The sequence below is a fragment of the Saccopteryx leptura genome, chromosome 9 (assembly GCF_036850995.1).
Source record: "Saccopteryx leptura isolate mSacLep1 chromosome 9, mSacLep1_pri_phased_curated, whole genome shotgun sequence".
Classification (NCBI taxonomy): Eukaryota; Metazoa; Chordata; class Mammalia; order Chiroptera; family Emballonuridae; genus Saccopteryx; species Saccopteryx leptura.
Genome location: NC_089511.1, coordinates 74,956,802 through 74,970,401, shown reverse-complemented (window position 1 = coordinate 74,970,401; position 13,600 = coordinate 74,956,802). Strand labels below are relative to the sequence as shown.

Genomic DNA, 13,600 nt, shown 5'->3' with positions numbered 1-13,600 from the left:
TCCTGCTCCTGAGGCAAATCAAGGACCAAAGAACTTCCAGAGTCTAGGGGAGGATACAGGATTCACGCATGGAGAGAGTAGCTAATCCACAACAAAAGGCCAACTTCTCTTCAGAGGAGTTTATTCAAGGTAAAGCATAACGTCCACCCAGACAATAATTCCAAAGGGTGAAAAAAGCGTTTTGCCTCCTTTTACCCTTCAAATAGAGCATGGCAGTGCAAATGTCTCTAAAATGCCTCTGCATAGTTCTCAGAAGCTACAAACCAGACATTGAATATGCTTCTCTATTTTCAGCTGACATGTGGTTTGTTAGGAAACCTCTGTAACAACATGTTCAATTTCTTGGGGGGTAGACTCCCACTCTCTCCCTGGATCGATCTCATCTTTCGAGCTTCCTGAAAACACAAAATAAAACCAAAAACAAAAATGATGGCTCAGAAGTTTGTCCTGACCTAGGCCAATAGTTCACAACGCCGCAAAACACACTGAGATATTAACCAGCCTGGAGAGATCTGTGTCATCTTATCAGTCCCCTTTCAATATAAAGGAACGTGGGATCTACAAATAACTGTAGTATTGAAGCTACCATGCCAGCTAGCCACTAAGCCTAGGCTGGAAACCAGTCTGTCCTACACTATCTTTAATTCTATTTCAGAGAATACTATCTATTGAGCAGCAATTTAAATTTTACAAAGTGGTTTCCCATTCATTCCTTAATTTGAGTCTCAAATTCAGTATTAATATTAACCTCATTTTACAGCTAGTAAAGCTAAATGTCAAGATCATAATGCCTTCAAAACCATAACCTTCCCTACTTTGGCATGGGTGAAATAGCTCCCAAAACTTTCCTAGCCCTTTTACAATGAGAGAGGCTTTCTTACCACTTAGCAAGAAGCAGGGGAAACCATTACTTGTATCTCTTCCCCTCCTCAACCCCATTATCTTCCCAAGAGAGCACTCCATGAGCCTTCTTTCACCTCAGCCTTCGAAGCACAATCAAAGAAGTCCTGAATCTCTTTTCTGCAAGCTTCGTCGCGGAATTCATTCTGCTTCCAGCAAGCCATCATCACTGACATCTCCGTGATACAGGTAGCCTCTGGAGGGTAAAAACGAGGAACCCTCAGTCACAAGGAGACCCTTACGTTGCAGCCCTCCCACCTAGCCGCCCCCCTGCAACTCTAGGATCCGCTCTGGAGCCTCCTCGGCTCCCACTGCTCACCGCCCCTCTCCCGGCGCCGTTCGCCGACACGGTTAGCTAGGATGAGGGGCTTGTTAGGCTTCAGAATAGGTTTCCGCGGGTTTCCTAGCCGCGCTAGGCGGCCCCGCAGACTGGGCGTCGCCATTGCACACCAGGCTCCCGGCAGGCTCTGCGGCGCGGTGCGTGACCCTGCGTGACCCCTACGAGCTCGACAAGGCTCAGTGCGTGGCCAGCGAAAAGTTAAGCTGTGTGCCGCTCATTTCTTCCCAGCCTGGGTTAGGAAAATTTGGGGGCTCATACGCTGACCCAAGTATGCTGACCTCCTTTGTAGGTTTCTGGCACTGAAGTCTCGGGTCTATACTGGACCCAGAACAATCAGGAAAGGGCCCCAATAAATGAACACTCATCGTGCTAGCTGGCTAGAGACTGACATAATAAGCAAGGCCAGAAAGGATGGAAGCAAATCAAAATATGAGACTAATATGTTAGGTTGGGAAAGATTTGTTATGTTTTAATAAGCCTTCAATAACTTGGGTTTTGTATTTTTAAGATTTTATTGATTTTTTTTTTTTTAAGAGAAGGGAAGAGAGATGAGAAGCATCAACTCCTATTTGGGGCACTTTAGTTCATTGATTGCTTCTCATAGGTACCTTGACCAAGAGGAACTAGTGATCCCTTGCTTAAGCCAGTGACCTTGGGCTCAAGCTAGCAACCTTGGATTGAAGCCGGCAACCTCGGGATTTGCTCTATCCACTGCGCCACCACCAGCCAGGCCAATAACTGTTGGTTTTGACTACCTTTAGAACAGGGGTCCCCAAACATTTTACACAGGGAGCCAGTTCACTGTCCCTCAGACCATTGGAGGGCCGGACTATAAAAAAAACTATGAACAAATCTCTATGCACACTGCTCATATCTTATTTTAGAGTAAAAAAAAACAAAACGAGAACAAATACAATATTTAAAATAAAGAACAAGTAAGTTTAAATCAACAAACTGACCGGTATTTCAATGGGAACTATGGGCCTCTCACTGACCACCAATGAAAGAGGTGCCCCTTCCGGAAGTGCAGTGGGGGCCGGATAAACAGCCTCAGGGGGCCGCATGCAGCCCAAGGGCCATAGTTTGGGGACCCCTGCTTTAGAATCACTCTCAAAGCAAAATTAGGTTCATTTGTTTAAACAGCTGCTACAATTTAAATATCATTTGCTCATTTGTAATGATCTCATTGGGTAGGGTGAAGTTTAAGCACTTTTGCACTTTCCGTTTTATTTAATTCTCTTGACAATCTTGTGAAGATATTTGGTAGTATCATTCCTATTTACAGACTAGCTTCATCAGACTTGGTTCTATTAACTATTTACAGAAGTCTGAATATGTGCCTCGGATTCTGAAGGAATTTACAAATGAGCTCCAAGAAATGTTTTTGGTAATGGAAGCTAACTTGAACAATCTTGTAGTTCACAAGGTGACTATTTTGGAGGAGCAATATTTACTTGGTTGTGTATATTTAGTGTGCTGAAATCATTTATCACAGATGTTTGTAATCTTCGCATATATCTCTGCATCACAGGCTCTTTTTCCTCTGTTGATGTCAGAGAGGCCTTCCTTAACTTCTCACACTCTATCACAACCTGTATTATTTTCTTCATAGTACCTATCAGTCTGAATTATCTTGATCATTTGTTTGTTTACCTCCTTACTGAATACCAACACCCACTTAAAATGTCAGCACCATGAGAGAAGAGGCCTAATCTATTTTGTTTATTGCTGAATCCCTAGTGCCTAGTGTCAATAAATATCTGTTGAATGAACAAATGTTTGAAATACTTTTGTAAGTATTCAACTTTATCATGCGCACCACAGAACTACAGTCGTAAAGTCATGGTGCACTTTTGACCGGTCACAGGAAAGCAACAAAAGACGATAGAAATGTGAAATCTGCCTGACCTGTGGTGGCGCAGTGGATAAAGTGTCAACCTGGAAACGCTGAGGTTGCCGGTTCAAAACCCTGGGCTTGCCTGGTCAAGGCACATATGGGAGTTGATGCTTTCTGCTCCTCCCCCCTTCTCTCTCTCTCTCTTCCTCTCTCTCTCTCTCTCTCTCCCCCCTCTCTCTATAATGAATAAATAAAATCTTTAAAAAAAAAGTGAAATCTGCACCAAATAAAAGGAAAACTCTCCCAGTTTCATACCTATTCATCAGTACAGTTCGATGTGGGCTCCATTTGTTGCCCTACACACATCCAAACGATAGTGAAGTTCTTGCCACACAACGGTAAGGACGTCTGGTGTAACAGAGTGAATAACATCTGTGATTTTCTGTTTTAAGTGATTAATGTCGTAGCGCTTTGTTATAAACGTGCTGATATTCACGTTGCACTTTGGTCACGGATTCGAATTTTGCGAGCCACAGAACACACTGAACTTTCCTCTGTACCGTCCACATCTCGACTGGCACGGCTGTGGGCTGCTCCTCTGTATACACGGTGTTACGTCATCATCTGCGCGTGCGCACATGCTGCCACATCATCCTACAGAAACTGGGAGGGTTTTCCTTTTATTTGGTGCAGGTTTCACATTTCTATCGTCTTTTGTTGCTTTCCTATGACCGGTCAAAAGTGCACCATGACTTTACGGATACACTGTATATCCAAGTAAAAGACAGTTTAAAAATAAGCTATTTATTACACAAAAAGAAATTGAGATAATAGAAAATAGCAACACTTGCAGTAATAAAAGCATCTGCCCATGCTTCATCCTCCCCTCTCCAGCAGCACCAGAAAAACTGATTCCTATCAGAAACTTCTACCACCAATAACCTCAAGCCTGCTACTATATACAGAGCAGGCTGTTCCCCAAAACAGAGGAAATGCTTGCTTTCTCCATAGAAAAAGTAAAGCCTTCAGTTGTAAATGCCACATGGCTACTCCTGGTTCTGCTTTCCCTTATGGAAATACAACACCTGGTTTACCCCGCTCTTTTGTAAATATTTTTATGGCAATAAGAATAAAGGAAAAAGTCTGGGAGGTACTGACAACAAAGTAGGCATGAGTATCCAGCCACAACAAAAACAACTAGTCCACTTTGTACGTACATAAAAGTGCTAAAGGAATGCCAATGTGAACAGGTGTAATTAAACAGGAGAGGTAAGGACAATTCTATACCTTGCATAACTACCACTGACTGGCCATAATGAAATTTGAGTACTAACAGTTAGTTTGTACTTGGGTACTAGTATTTTGCGCTATAAATCAGTATTTGCATTTGAACAGAGTCCTGAATTTGACTTTTGTTAGTCCGTACAGTATCAAATTTTAACATAAGTATTTTTTTTATACTTTTTTTTTAATTTTATTTTTATTTTTATTTATTCATTTTAGAGAGGAGAGGGAGAGACAGAGAGAGAGAGAGAGAGAGAGAGAGGGAAGGGGGGAGGAGCTGGAAGCATCAACTCCCATATGTGCCTTGACCAGGCAAGTCAAGGGTTTTGAACCGGCGACCTCAGCATTTCCAGGTCGATGCTTTATCCACTGCGCCACCACAGGTCAGGCTTAACGTAAGTATTTTTGAAGGTCTGTCCTTACCTTATTTTTTTATTTCTTTAAAGTGAGAGAAGTGGAGATAGTGAGACAGACTCCTGCATATGCCCCAACTGCAAGATCCACCCCACAACCCCATCTGGAGCCAATGCTCGAATTAACCAAGCTATTTTTAGCGCCTGAGGCTGATGTTCTGAGCACCAAGTTATCCGCTGCTCCCAGGCACACAGTAGAACCAATCAAGCCATTGGCTATGGGAGGGGAAGAGGGAAAGAAGGGGAAACAGGGTGAGAAGGGGGTAATAGGGAGAGAAGGAGAAGGAGGAGGAGAGAAGCAGATGGTCACTCCTGTGTGCCCTGACCAGGAAATGAACCTGGGACATCCACATGCTGGCTGACATTCTATCCACTGAGCCAACCAGCCAGGGCCCTTACTTCATTTTCTTTTCTGCAAAAGACTAAATAGGTTAAGCAAACTTTCCATACTGTTAAAAGGGCCTTTTTTTTTTCTTTTTTTTTTGCCTGACCAGGCAGTGGTGCAGTGGATAGAGCGTCGGACTGGGATGCTGAAGACCCAGGTTCGAGACCCCGAGGTCACCAGCTTGAGTGCGGGCTCATCCGGTTTGAGCAAAAGCTCACCAGCTTGAGCCCAAGGTTGCTGGCTTCAGCAAGGGGTTACTCAGTCTGCTGTAGCCCCCCCCCCCCATCAAGACACATATGAGAAAGCAATCAATGAACAACTAAGGTGCTGCAACGAAGAACTGATGCTTCTCATCTCTCTCCCTTCCTGTCTGTCTGTCCCTATCTGTCCCTCTCTCTGACTCTGTCACAAAAAAAATAAAGGGCCTTTTTTATTATTAAAGAATAAAATGTAAAAAGAACCACTCTGCCAGTGACTAAGTAACAGCTTTCCTTGGTCACATCCTTAGATGTTACAATATTAAGTGTAGGACTCTAGTTGTTGAGTTATTTACATATATATATATGTATGTATTTTTATATCTGGTGGTAAAAAATATACATGCACTCACACTAATTTACCACCAGATGTATTGAAATCTATGGAACTTCTCGATAACTCATTAATACAACTTTAAAACCAGGTAGCTGTAAGGGCCAGGGTATTCTTCCCTGCCTCAGAAAAAGCAAATGACCCCCCTGCCCATTAAGCTATATATTCAAATCACAGCAACAGAAGGATTTGGCTACATCACCAAATCTGACTAACAGCTTTTTATTTAAAATTTTTTTTTAATTTATTCATTTTAGAGGAGAAAGACTCCCAATGTGCCTTGACCAAGCAAGCCCAGGGTTTCAAACCTGAGACCTAAGCATTCCAGGTCAATGCTTTTATCCACTGCGCCACTACAGGCCAGGCCAGCTTTTTATTTAGCCAGCCACTTATGGTGGCTTAAATCTCTGGTCTCATCTCTCATCCCCATGGCCTTGGTTGGGATCCATCAAAATGTAGTCTCAGAAATACTATAAAGTTTTATAAGAGGGTATCAGTAATAGAATGAAGTTAAAAAATTCATCCCACTTAAAATAAAAAGGGCTGTTTGACCTGTCGTGGCAGAGGGGATAGAGCATCGACCTAGAATGCTGAGGTTGCCGGTTCAAAACCCTGGGCTCGCCCTGTCAAAGAACATATAGGAAGCAACTATGAGTTGATGCTTCCTGTTCCTATCCCATGCCTATTTCTCTCTCTGCTCTCTCTAAAATCAATAAATAAAATCGCCTGACCTGTGGTGGCGCAGTGGATAAAGCGTCAACCTGGAAATGCTGAGGTCGCCGGTTCGAAACCCTGGGCTTGCCTGGTCAAGGCACATATGGGAGTTGATGCTTCCAGCTCCCCTCCCCTTCTCTCTCTCTGTCTCTCTCTCCTCTCTGTCTCTCTCTCTCCTCTCTAAAAATGAATAAATAAAATAAAAAAATATAAATAAATAAAATCTTTTAAAATAAAAAATTATACAGGCCCTGGTCAGTTGGCTCAGTGGTAGAGCGTCAGCCCAGTGTGTGCATGTCATGGGTTCAATTTCCAGTTAAGACACACAGGAGAAGCACCCATCTGCTTCTCCATCCCTCCCCTCTCACTTCTCTCTCTCTCTCTTCCCCTCCTGCAGCCATGGCTCAGTTGGAGCGAGTTGGCCCTGAGAACTAAGGGTGGCTCCATGGCCTCCACCTCAGGCATTAAGAGCTCGGATGACAGAGCAACACTCCTAGTGGGATTGCTGGGTGGACCCCAGTCAGGGTACATGCAAGAGTCTGACTCTGCCTCCTCCTCTCACTGACTTAAAAATTTTTTTAAATAAAATAAAGAAGTGCTACAGAATATGAGAATATTACTAGAGCTTTATTGCTTGGCTGTTTTTTCCCACCATAATTTTCATGACTCTAGGGAAAATGGGACTTTTGTAACATAAAAATAATAAAATAGAGGGAAGACTTCATTAGACAGAAAAGAACAAACACCTTATAGAAATGTTCACTTTGATTCACATGGACCTATTTTAATATTTAAAAATAATTTTATATATACATTTTTTTTCTGCTATCATTTTCAACTTTAGTCTCTATCTGTAACCTAAAATAGAGCAAGACAATTCATTAAATTGACATGGCATATATTGGTCAATGAATCTCTGTTCATGAAGTGACATCTCAGGTAAGAAGCGAACCAGCAGTAAGAAAAGTTGTCAGATCTATAGAGCCAGCTTAATGTGAGTGAATGTGGGAGTGGTGACAAGGCTGCTGCATCTTCATCAGAAATTGTGGAAAACTAGGAAAGAAAAAACATTTAAAAAGTTTGACATGAAAGTCAAGGTAAATGATATAAAAAATACAACTCCAGAGAACCAGAATACAACCTACGAGGAGTTTTGTTTCAACACCAACAATATCGTTTATAAAACAGAAGATCTGGCCCTGGCCGGTTGGCTCAGTGGTAAGAGCGTTGGCCTGGCGTGCAGAAGTCCCGGGTTCGATTCCCGGCCAGGGCACACAGGAGAAGCGCCCATCTGCTTCTCCACCCCTCCCCCTCTCCTTCCTCTCTGTCTCTCTCTTCCCCTCCCGCAGCTGAGGCTCCATTGGAGCAAAGATGGCCGGGGTACTGGGGATGGCTCCTTGGCCTCTGCCCCAGGCACTAGAGTGGCTCTGGTCGCGACAGAGCGACGTCCCCTGGTGGGCAGAGCTTCGCCCCCTGGTGGGCGTGCCGGGTGGATCCCTGTTGGGCGCATGCGGGAGTCTGTCTGACTGTCTCTCCCAGTTTCTAGCTTCGGAAAAATACAAAAAAAAAACCCAAACAAACAAAAACAGAAGATCTGGAAAAGAAATAGCAAAGGTACTGAATAATGAGGGGTTTGAGGAATAGCACACGAGAAGTTTTAAGACCCTAAAACTGGTTAATTTTACTTCACTTGTAGCTAAGTACTAAAGTGTTGTTCTAATCATAACTGAGAGGATGAAATGGCTGGAGAAATAAGCAATTCTTTAAAACTTCTGTCAGATCAGCACCTTGAATCAAATGGGTGTCTCAGGTTTCTGTTTTCCATTAAACAAAGAACAGATGTCTTCATCTCTCCTTGAGGAGACGCCCTATTACCACAGGCTGAGACTCTGGCTACACATCATTGGGATAAAATATCAGAGATATAACTGGAATTGTTTGACATCAGGATAAGAGAACGTTCATTAGAGAGTTTGTGCAACAGACGCCCCTCATGTTGTAAGGTAAAATAACTTCCACTCTTTAGCTCTACCAAGGTGGAAGCTCTCGCTGGGTAATTAGAGATTTTGGTTCCTTTTCAGGAAGATCTCGTGTAAGTAATCCCAAAATTTCCTCTGTTGTGTTTCATTGTTGTGGATCATGGCAGTAAGAGCTTCCCCCTGGTCCAGACCTTGCCAATAATCTTGCAGCCACATCTCCTTCCAGCTGAAATATCAAAATGGGGATTGGATTATGAAACTTCAGCACAACTATGAATCCTGCTTTTCTCTGAATGGAGTCAACAAAATCTTAAGCAGATACAGTGGTCTTTGGCTAGCACAGGGCTCTGCCTCAGGGGAAGAAATGTGAAGTAAGCCCAGTACTAGTTCAGGTGACAGGCAGTAAGTGACAAACACAAATATATCAGAGTTCAACCAAGGAATTAAATTTTCTGACTTGCCTGCTCCTGGTTCCCAAATGTGGAGGGAGTTCAAAGGCAGACAAGGCAGGGGCCAGACTAGGAAAGAAATTGTCTCGGTAAGTAAAGCCAGGGAGAATATTTAGATGGTTAACTTTTAAATTGCACCTTTATTTCAATAGTCAAAATGAATGTGCAGGGCATACAATGTCCAGATTAGGACATAACCTGAATTTGAAAAATGTTTACATTGTTTTACATTTTCCTCTAGTAAATCATAGTATGTTCAGCATAAACTAGATACAAATTTACCTGATGGAGGACTTCATTTCCAAGACCAAACTGTGCCAGCAGCACATATAAACAGCCCTCTGCTGCCACCTACTGTCAAAGTTGATCTCTGCAGGCCATTCTAGCAACCTTTCTCAAGCTTAATAATCTTCTATTTCTTCACCACCCAAAAGGTGTGGTCTGAAGCAAGTGGCTTCAATATTATCCCACTCTGTCTCCCATGCTGACCTTGTTCCCCAATGCTACCACATTCTGCCATCTACTGCAGTAGCCTCACTTCCTTTCTAATCCACACTGCCCACCATTGTTTTTTGAAAGAATTCCTTTATTCTGTCTAGGGTGAACATAAAATTTATCATCCAAATCAGTACTTTTAAGAGTGAAAGGAAATGCTATTGATAATTATGCCAGGTTAACAGATGTAAACCCTGACTATCACAGAAAACGTCCCTCAAAATACTTTTGTATTCCTCATCCCTACCTCCCCCTCACCGCTCCCGCCCATATATACAAAAAGTGCTCAAGCAATAGCTGAAGTGATTTTCAGGACAGTCCAACTCCTGAGCCTTGTATTTAGGCTATGTGTATCCTGGCCCCACTTTATATGCCCAACTTTGTCTCTCCATCATCACTTCTCTGAACAGGCCCTCTGCTCTGGCTGAAACCTTTTTAGATATACTACTGTAAATATTGTCCCCATAAACTGATTTTCGTATGTTGTTGCCTTGAATTATATTTTACAACTTTATCGAGCTTTTCAGTTTGTCATATATTTCCAACTAGACTCTTCACACCTTAAAGGTAGAGAGAACCCATCTCATAATGTCCTTATACAATATCCCCTCAAGCACCTGGCGCTAATTCATTGCCCACATAAAGCAAGTAAATAAATCATTTGATTTGATGGCTGGAAGGATCCCAGCTACCCTTACCTGTCACTCTCAGGAATCTCTTCAACACTGCCAAAGCTAGGTGTTGGCACTGGGCAGGCCATGTGTGAGGGCTGGGCAATGTGAGGCTCAGGCACAGGGATGTCCCCAGGAGAGGCTGTGTGGGCTCTCTCTACTTCCAGCCTAGTCAGTTCCTGATCACAAACGAAACACTCGAAGCCATTGAGGTAGTTAGGCAATAATGGATCATTCACTCCCCATTCCCGGCGCTTCAGACTATCCAAAAGAAACTGGTTGGTGATGCCCCCGGGTTGTTTGTATGCCAAGTATTTCATATATTCCTCATCATTTTTGTCCAGAAAGTCAATGAACTCTGCCAGCTTCTGAGGTGACTCAAAGTCATCAATGAGGATGATGGAATGATTGTTGGGCATCCAGTCTCTCACAGAGGGAGAGCCGCGATACACAGGCACAGCACCGAGATGCATGGGGCGCCACAGTTTTTCTGTCATATAGTCGTCACAGATGGCATTTTCGAGAGCCAAATGGAACTTATAGCGGGACAAGAAGGCCAAGAGCTCTGGATCCTCGGTGGTGGCAGTGGCTGTGTCCTGTAACCGTGGAGTGGGCAGCTCCCGATTTTGCAGGCACTTCCCGTATGAGTCCACCTGAGCGGGGTAGATAGAACACAGTGATCAAGAGGGTACGGCACGTCGGCCTGGACACCAGGCGTCCGGCCTGGACACTCAGCCCTGCACCGCCCCACCCCTCCCAGCCCGCACCCACCGGGATGTAGCGCATGAGCTCGCGCACGTAGCGGTCCCGGTCCGCAGGTACGTCGCAGTGGGACTGCAGGTACAGCAGCGGCGCGTAGCCGCGACGACGCCACTCCCCACGCTCCTGGAGCGGAGGTGCGGCGAGCTGTAGGTAGGCTGTCCCTGGCAGCCATTGCAGCGGCAGCGGGTAGTCCGAGTGGCGGCTGAAGGTGGCGGTAAGATTGAAGAGGCGGATACCCGGACCGTGGCTCAGCAGGAAGTTGTTGAGGGGCGACTCCTCGTGCAGTAGTGCCCAGCTCTGATGCGCCAGACGGGGCAGTGGCGCCTCAGACGCGCGAAAGTCGGTGCCGTAAAAGAGCAGCGCGCGCGTGCGCGAATCCCCCCGCACCCGTCGGTCCCGGGTTGCCACGCACGCGCCGCGCGCACACTCGATGCGCTCCGAGTCGCCCGGGAAGTGGGGAAACAGCCCTGGGCTCCACCACAGCAGCACCGGCAAGTCCACTGCTTCCTCCCTCTCTGGCCACAGGGTCCCCGCACTGCGTGCCATCCCCACTGCGCCCAGTGCCAAAGGCGGCCGGAAAACCGCGCCATCCCACGGCTCCGCCCACTCCGCCTCCCCGCCGGTCTCCCCCTCCGTCACGGTCCCAGAGCTGCTGGCCGCACAGACACTGAGCACTCCCAGCGCAGCAAACACGGCCCGGGCGCGGCCGGCTGCCATGTCTATTCTGGCAGCCAGCGGCTCTCAGACGGCACCAGGCCCCGCCCTGCGCTGAATCCAGACGTGAACGTGGAGGAAGGAATGTGGCGCACGCGCAGTTCCTCTCAGCCACCCACTCTCCGGGAGCTATTTTGCCTGGCAGGAAGAACTCGAGTAGGGCAAGTGCTACGTCGCCGGTAAAAATGAAGATACTGGTTACATCTTAATTTATTTTATTTCTTTACAAATTAAAGATGCATTGAAAAATAAACCAATGAAGAGAAATGAGAGGTCCAGAGTAGGTCATCCCAGGCTGGGAGCAGGCAAGCCTGGCCACTATCAACCTAGCCCTTGTCCTGCTCCAGCCAGTTTGGGTTGGAAGATAATGGTCAGTCACTCTGTCAATACCAAAGCCCGAGTGGTGTCCCGGGAGGAGAGAACAGAGCTCTGGCCACCTCTGCCTCTCTCCTCCCAACAACCCCAGCTTGGAGAAGCAGTGTTTCCAGTGGGAGCTTAGAGTGGGATATGGGCTGGCTCTGTGAGGTATTGCAAGTTGATGACCAGGCTTCCTACAGAACCATCCAGTGTTGGGGTCTCTCCAGCTGGAAAGGAGTCTCGTACCTCTCTCAGGTCTTAATATACTTTGCAACTCAGTTACCAGGCTCATTCACCCCTGACAACGTGCCTCTATCCACGGAGTGATCACCAATCATTGCAGGAGAAAAAAAGCAGTGGAAGCAGAGAAAGCTAATCAACCACCCTCCAAGGACCAACCACTTTACTCTCCACCACCTAAGGTCTATATATCAGCTCTTGTGCACCTGTATGTTTTATCCCTAATATAGGAAGTTGTTGATGGCACTGAGCTGAATTAGCCCCTTCCCCTATAGTAATCCTGGGCTCCCCACTCCCTCCTGCCTACTCATTCTTGGCGGTTGGCCCAAAGGGACACAATATTGCCAGGATCTGGGTGCCTCCAAATCCCCCAACACTGAATCATATACAGTGAATTGAGGAACTACATTCATTACAACAGGATTAGCAGGAAAAGGAGGTCAAAGTGAGGGGATGGGGCACCTTCTATCAGCAGGACATGACAGAGTGGTAGGATACTTGAGCCCAGAAAGAAGGTGTCTCCTGTACCTCTCCCTCCCCCAAAGAGACAGGTCAGCTTACATAACTTAGAAGATATGGAACTGTCCTGGTTTCCTTGCTCTCCTGGGGTACTTTCTGGAAGCTGGCCTGGGACCCTATGCCATTTACCCATTTGCTCTAGCTCAGTAGCTGCCGAATCTCCTTATGCATATGACAGAGAAAGTCCACATAGGATGCTCCCCCGCTCAGGCTCTTGTCTTCCACCAGGAAGTGCTTGAATAGCATTTCCAGCTTGTCCTCCTGCTTCACCACAATAAGCTATGGCCAGAACAAAAGGGTCATGAGACAGAGCCAATAGGAATTAAACATACCCTGATATCCCAATATCCAGTTACTTGCTCTCCAACCCCTTTCCAGATGAGGATTTAACAAGGTAAAAAATCCACAGTTCATATTAGTGTTACCTTCATGTACCGCGATCTCTGTGCCCTTAAGCTGTCAATGAGGCCTCGCACCTTCTTGGACAGAGGATTATCCAGAACTGGCAAAATACTCTGGAACACAAAATTCATTTACCCTTATGGTAAGGTACTCTGAATCCAGTCAAGATGGGGCAGCACAGATATATGTATCATCTGAAACAAGGAAGCCTGGGAAGAATGACAGCACCCTCCCTGTCCTCTAAGTATTCCCTGCTATTTAAGGGGATTAGCACACTAACTTTATTGGTTCCTCCCACAAAGTGAATTTCCACACCCATATTCTCCTTGATGCCCAGCCCTTACCAAGCCACTCGTGATCTGACTGAAGGAGGAGACGCTGAAGAGGCTCTGGACAACACCCTGTTGAACACTTGCTCCCACCCAGATGAAAAGGTTTAGCCCATTCTCCAGCAAATATATATCCCCATTGCTTAGACGCTCTTCCGATGCTCGAACTGCTGGCGGTTCAGTGGTACTCTCAATGGGAGACTTTGTCTACACAAAAGG

The 13,600-nt window shown here is 45.7% G+C and overlaps 3 protein-coding genes across 12 annotated transcripts in view; all 3 read right to left on the bottom strand.

The window, feature by feature from the left end:
* Window positions 1-104: 104 nt before the first annotated feature.
* Window positions 105-1,362, bottom strand: CHCHD1 (coiled-coil-helix-coiled-coil-helix domain containing 1). The gene is made up of 3 exons (XM_066349569.1): window positions 1,220-1,362; window positions 978-1,096; window positions 105-395 (listed from the first exon to the last, which is right to left on the bottom strand). The coding sequence occupies exons 1-3, from the start codon at window positions 1,341-1,343 to the stop codon at window positions 291-293; spliced, it is 348 nt and encodes a 115-aa protein (XP_066205666.1). The 5' UTR covers window positions 1,344-1,362; the 3' UTR covers window positions 105-290.
* Window positions 1,363-3,823: 2,461 nt separating this feature from the next.
* Window positions 3,824-11,598, bottom strand: FUT11 (fucosyltransferase 11). 6 transcript variants are annotated; one of them, XR_010746992.1, is made up of 5 exons: window positions 10,830-11,598; window positions 10,086-10,711; window positions 8,905-8,961; window positions 8,252-8,669; window positions 3,824-3,842 (listed from the first exon to the last, which is right to left on the bottom strand). XR_010746992.1 is itself a non-coding variant. In XM_066348995.1 (4 exons), the coding sequence occupies exons 1-4, from the start codon at window positions 11,535-11,537 to the stop codon at window positions 8,522-8,524; spliced, it is 1,539 nt and encodes a 512-aa protein (XP_066205092.1). In that variant the 5' UTR covers window positions 11,538-11,598; the 3' UTR covers window positions 7,073-8,521. The 6 variants fall into 6 exon arrangements, 4 of the variants coding, with proteins under 4 accessions (XP_066205092.1, XP_066205095.1, XP_066205094.1 ...); XR_010746991.1 differs by lacking the exon at window positions 3,824-3,842 and adding an exon at window positions 7,073-7,517; XM_066348995.1 differs by lacking the exon at window positions 3,824-3,842 and having other exon boundaries at window positions 7,073-8,669.
* Window positions 11,599-11,732: 134 nt separating this feature from the next.
* SEC24C (SEC24 homolog C, COPII coat complex component) overlaps window positions 11,733-13,600 on the bottom strand; it is a 28,187-nt gene continuing 26,319 nt past the window's right edge. For all 5 annotated transcript variants that reach the window (XM_066350104.1, XM_066350103.1, XM_066350106.1 and 2 more), the window contains 3 exons: window positions 13,397-13,588; window positions 13,076-13,165; window positions 11,733-12,929 (listed from right to left, as the gene is read on the bottom strand). In XM_066350104.1, the coding sequence (XP_066206201.1) occupies window positions 12,789-12,929; window positions 13,076-13,165; window positions 13,397-13,588 (423 nt within the window). In that variant the 3' untranslated portion in view covers window positions 11,733-12,788. The remainder of the gene's footprint in view (window positions 12,930-13,075; window positions 13,166-13,396; window positions 13,589-13,600) is intronic.

Coding starts and splice junctions, on each gene's coding strand:
- CHCHD1 (XM_066349569.1), bottom strand. CDS start 1,343: ATGGCGACGCCCAGTCTGCGGGGCCGCCTAGCGCGGCTAGGAAACCCG. Junction 1,097..1,219: donor ACGGCGCCGGGAGAGGGGCG/GTGAGCAGTGGG, acceptor TTTACCCTCCAG/AGGCTACCTGTATCACGGAG. Junction 396..977: donor ATTGTGCTTCGAAGGCTGAG/GTGAAAGAAGGC, acceptor TTGTGTTTTCAG/GAAGCTCGAAAGATGAGATC.
- FUT11 (XM_066348995.1), bottom strand. CDS start 11,537: ATGGCAGCCGGCCGCGCCCGGGCCGTGTTTGCTGCGCTGGGAGTGCTC. Junction 10,712..10,829: donor AGCTCATGCGCTACATCCCG/GTGGGTGCGGGC, acceptor TACCCCGCTCAG/GTGGACTCATACGGGAAGTG. Junction 8,962..10,085: donor GAGATTCCTGAGAGTGACAG/GTAAGGGTAGCT, acceptor TTTCTTTCCTAG/TCTGGCCCCTGCCTTGTCTG.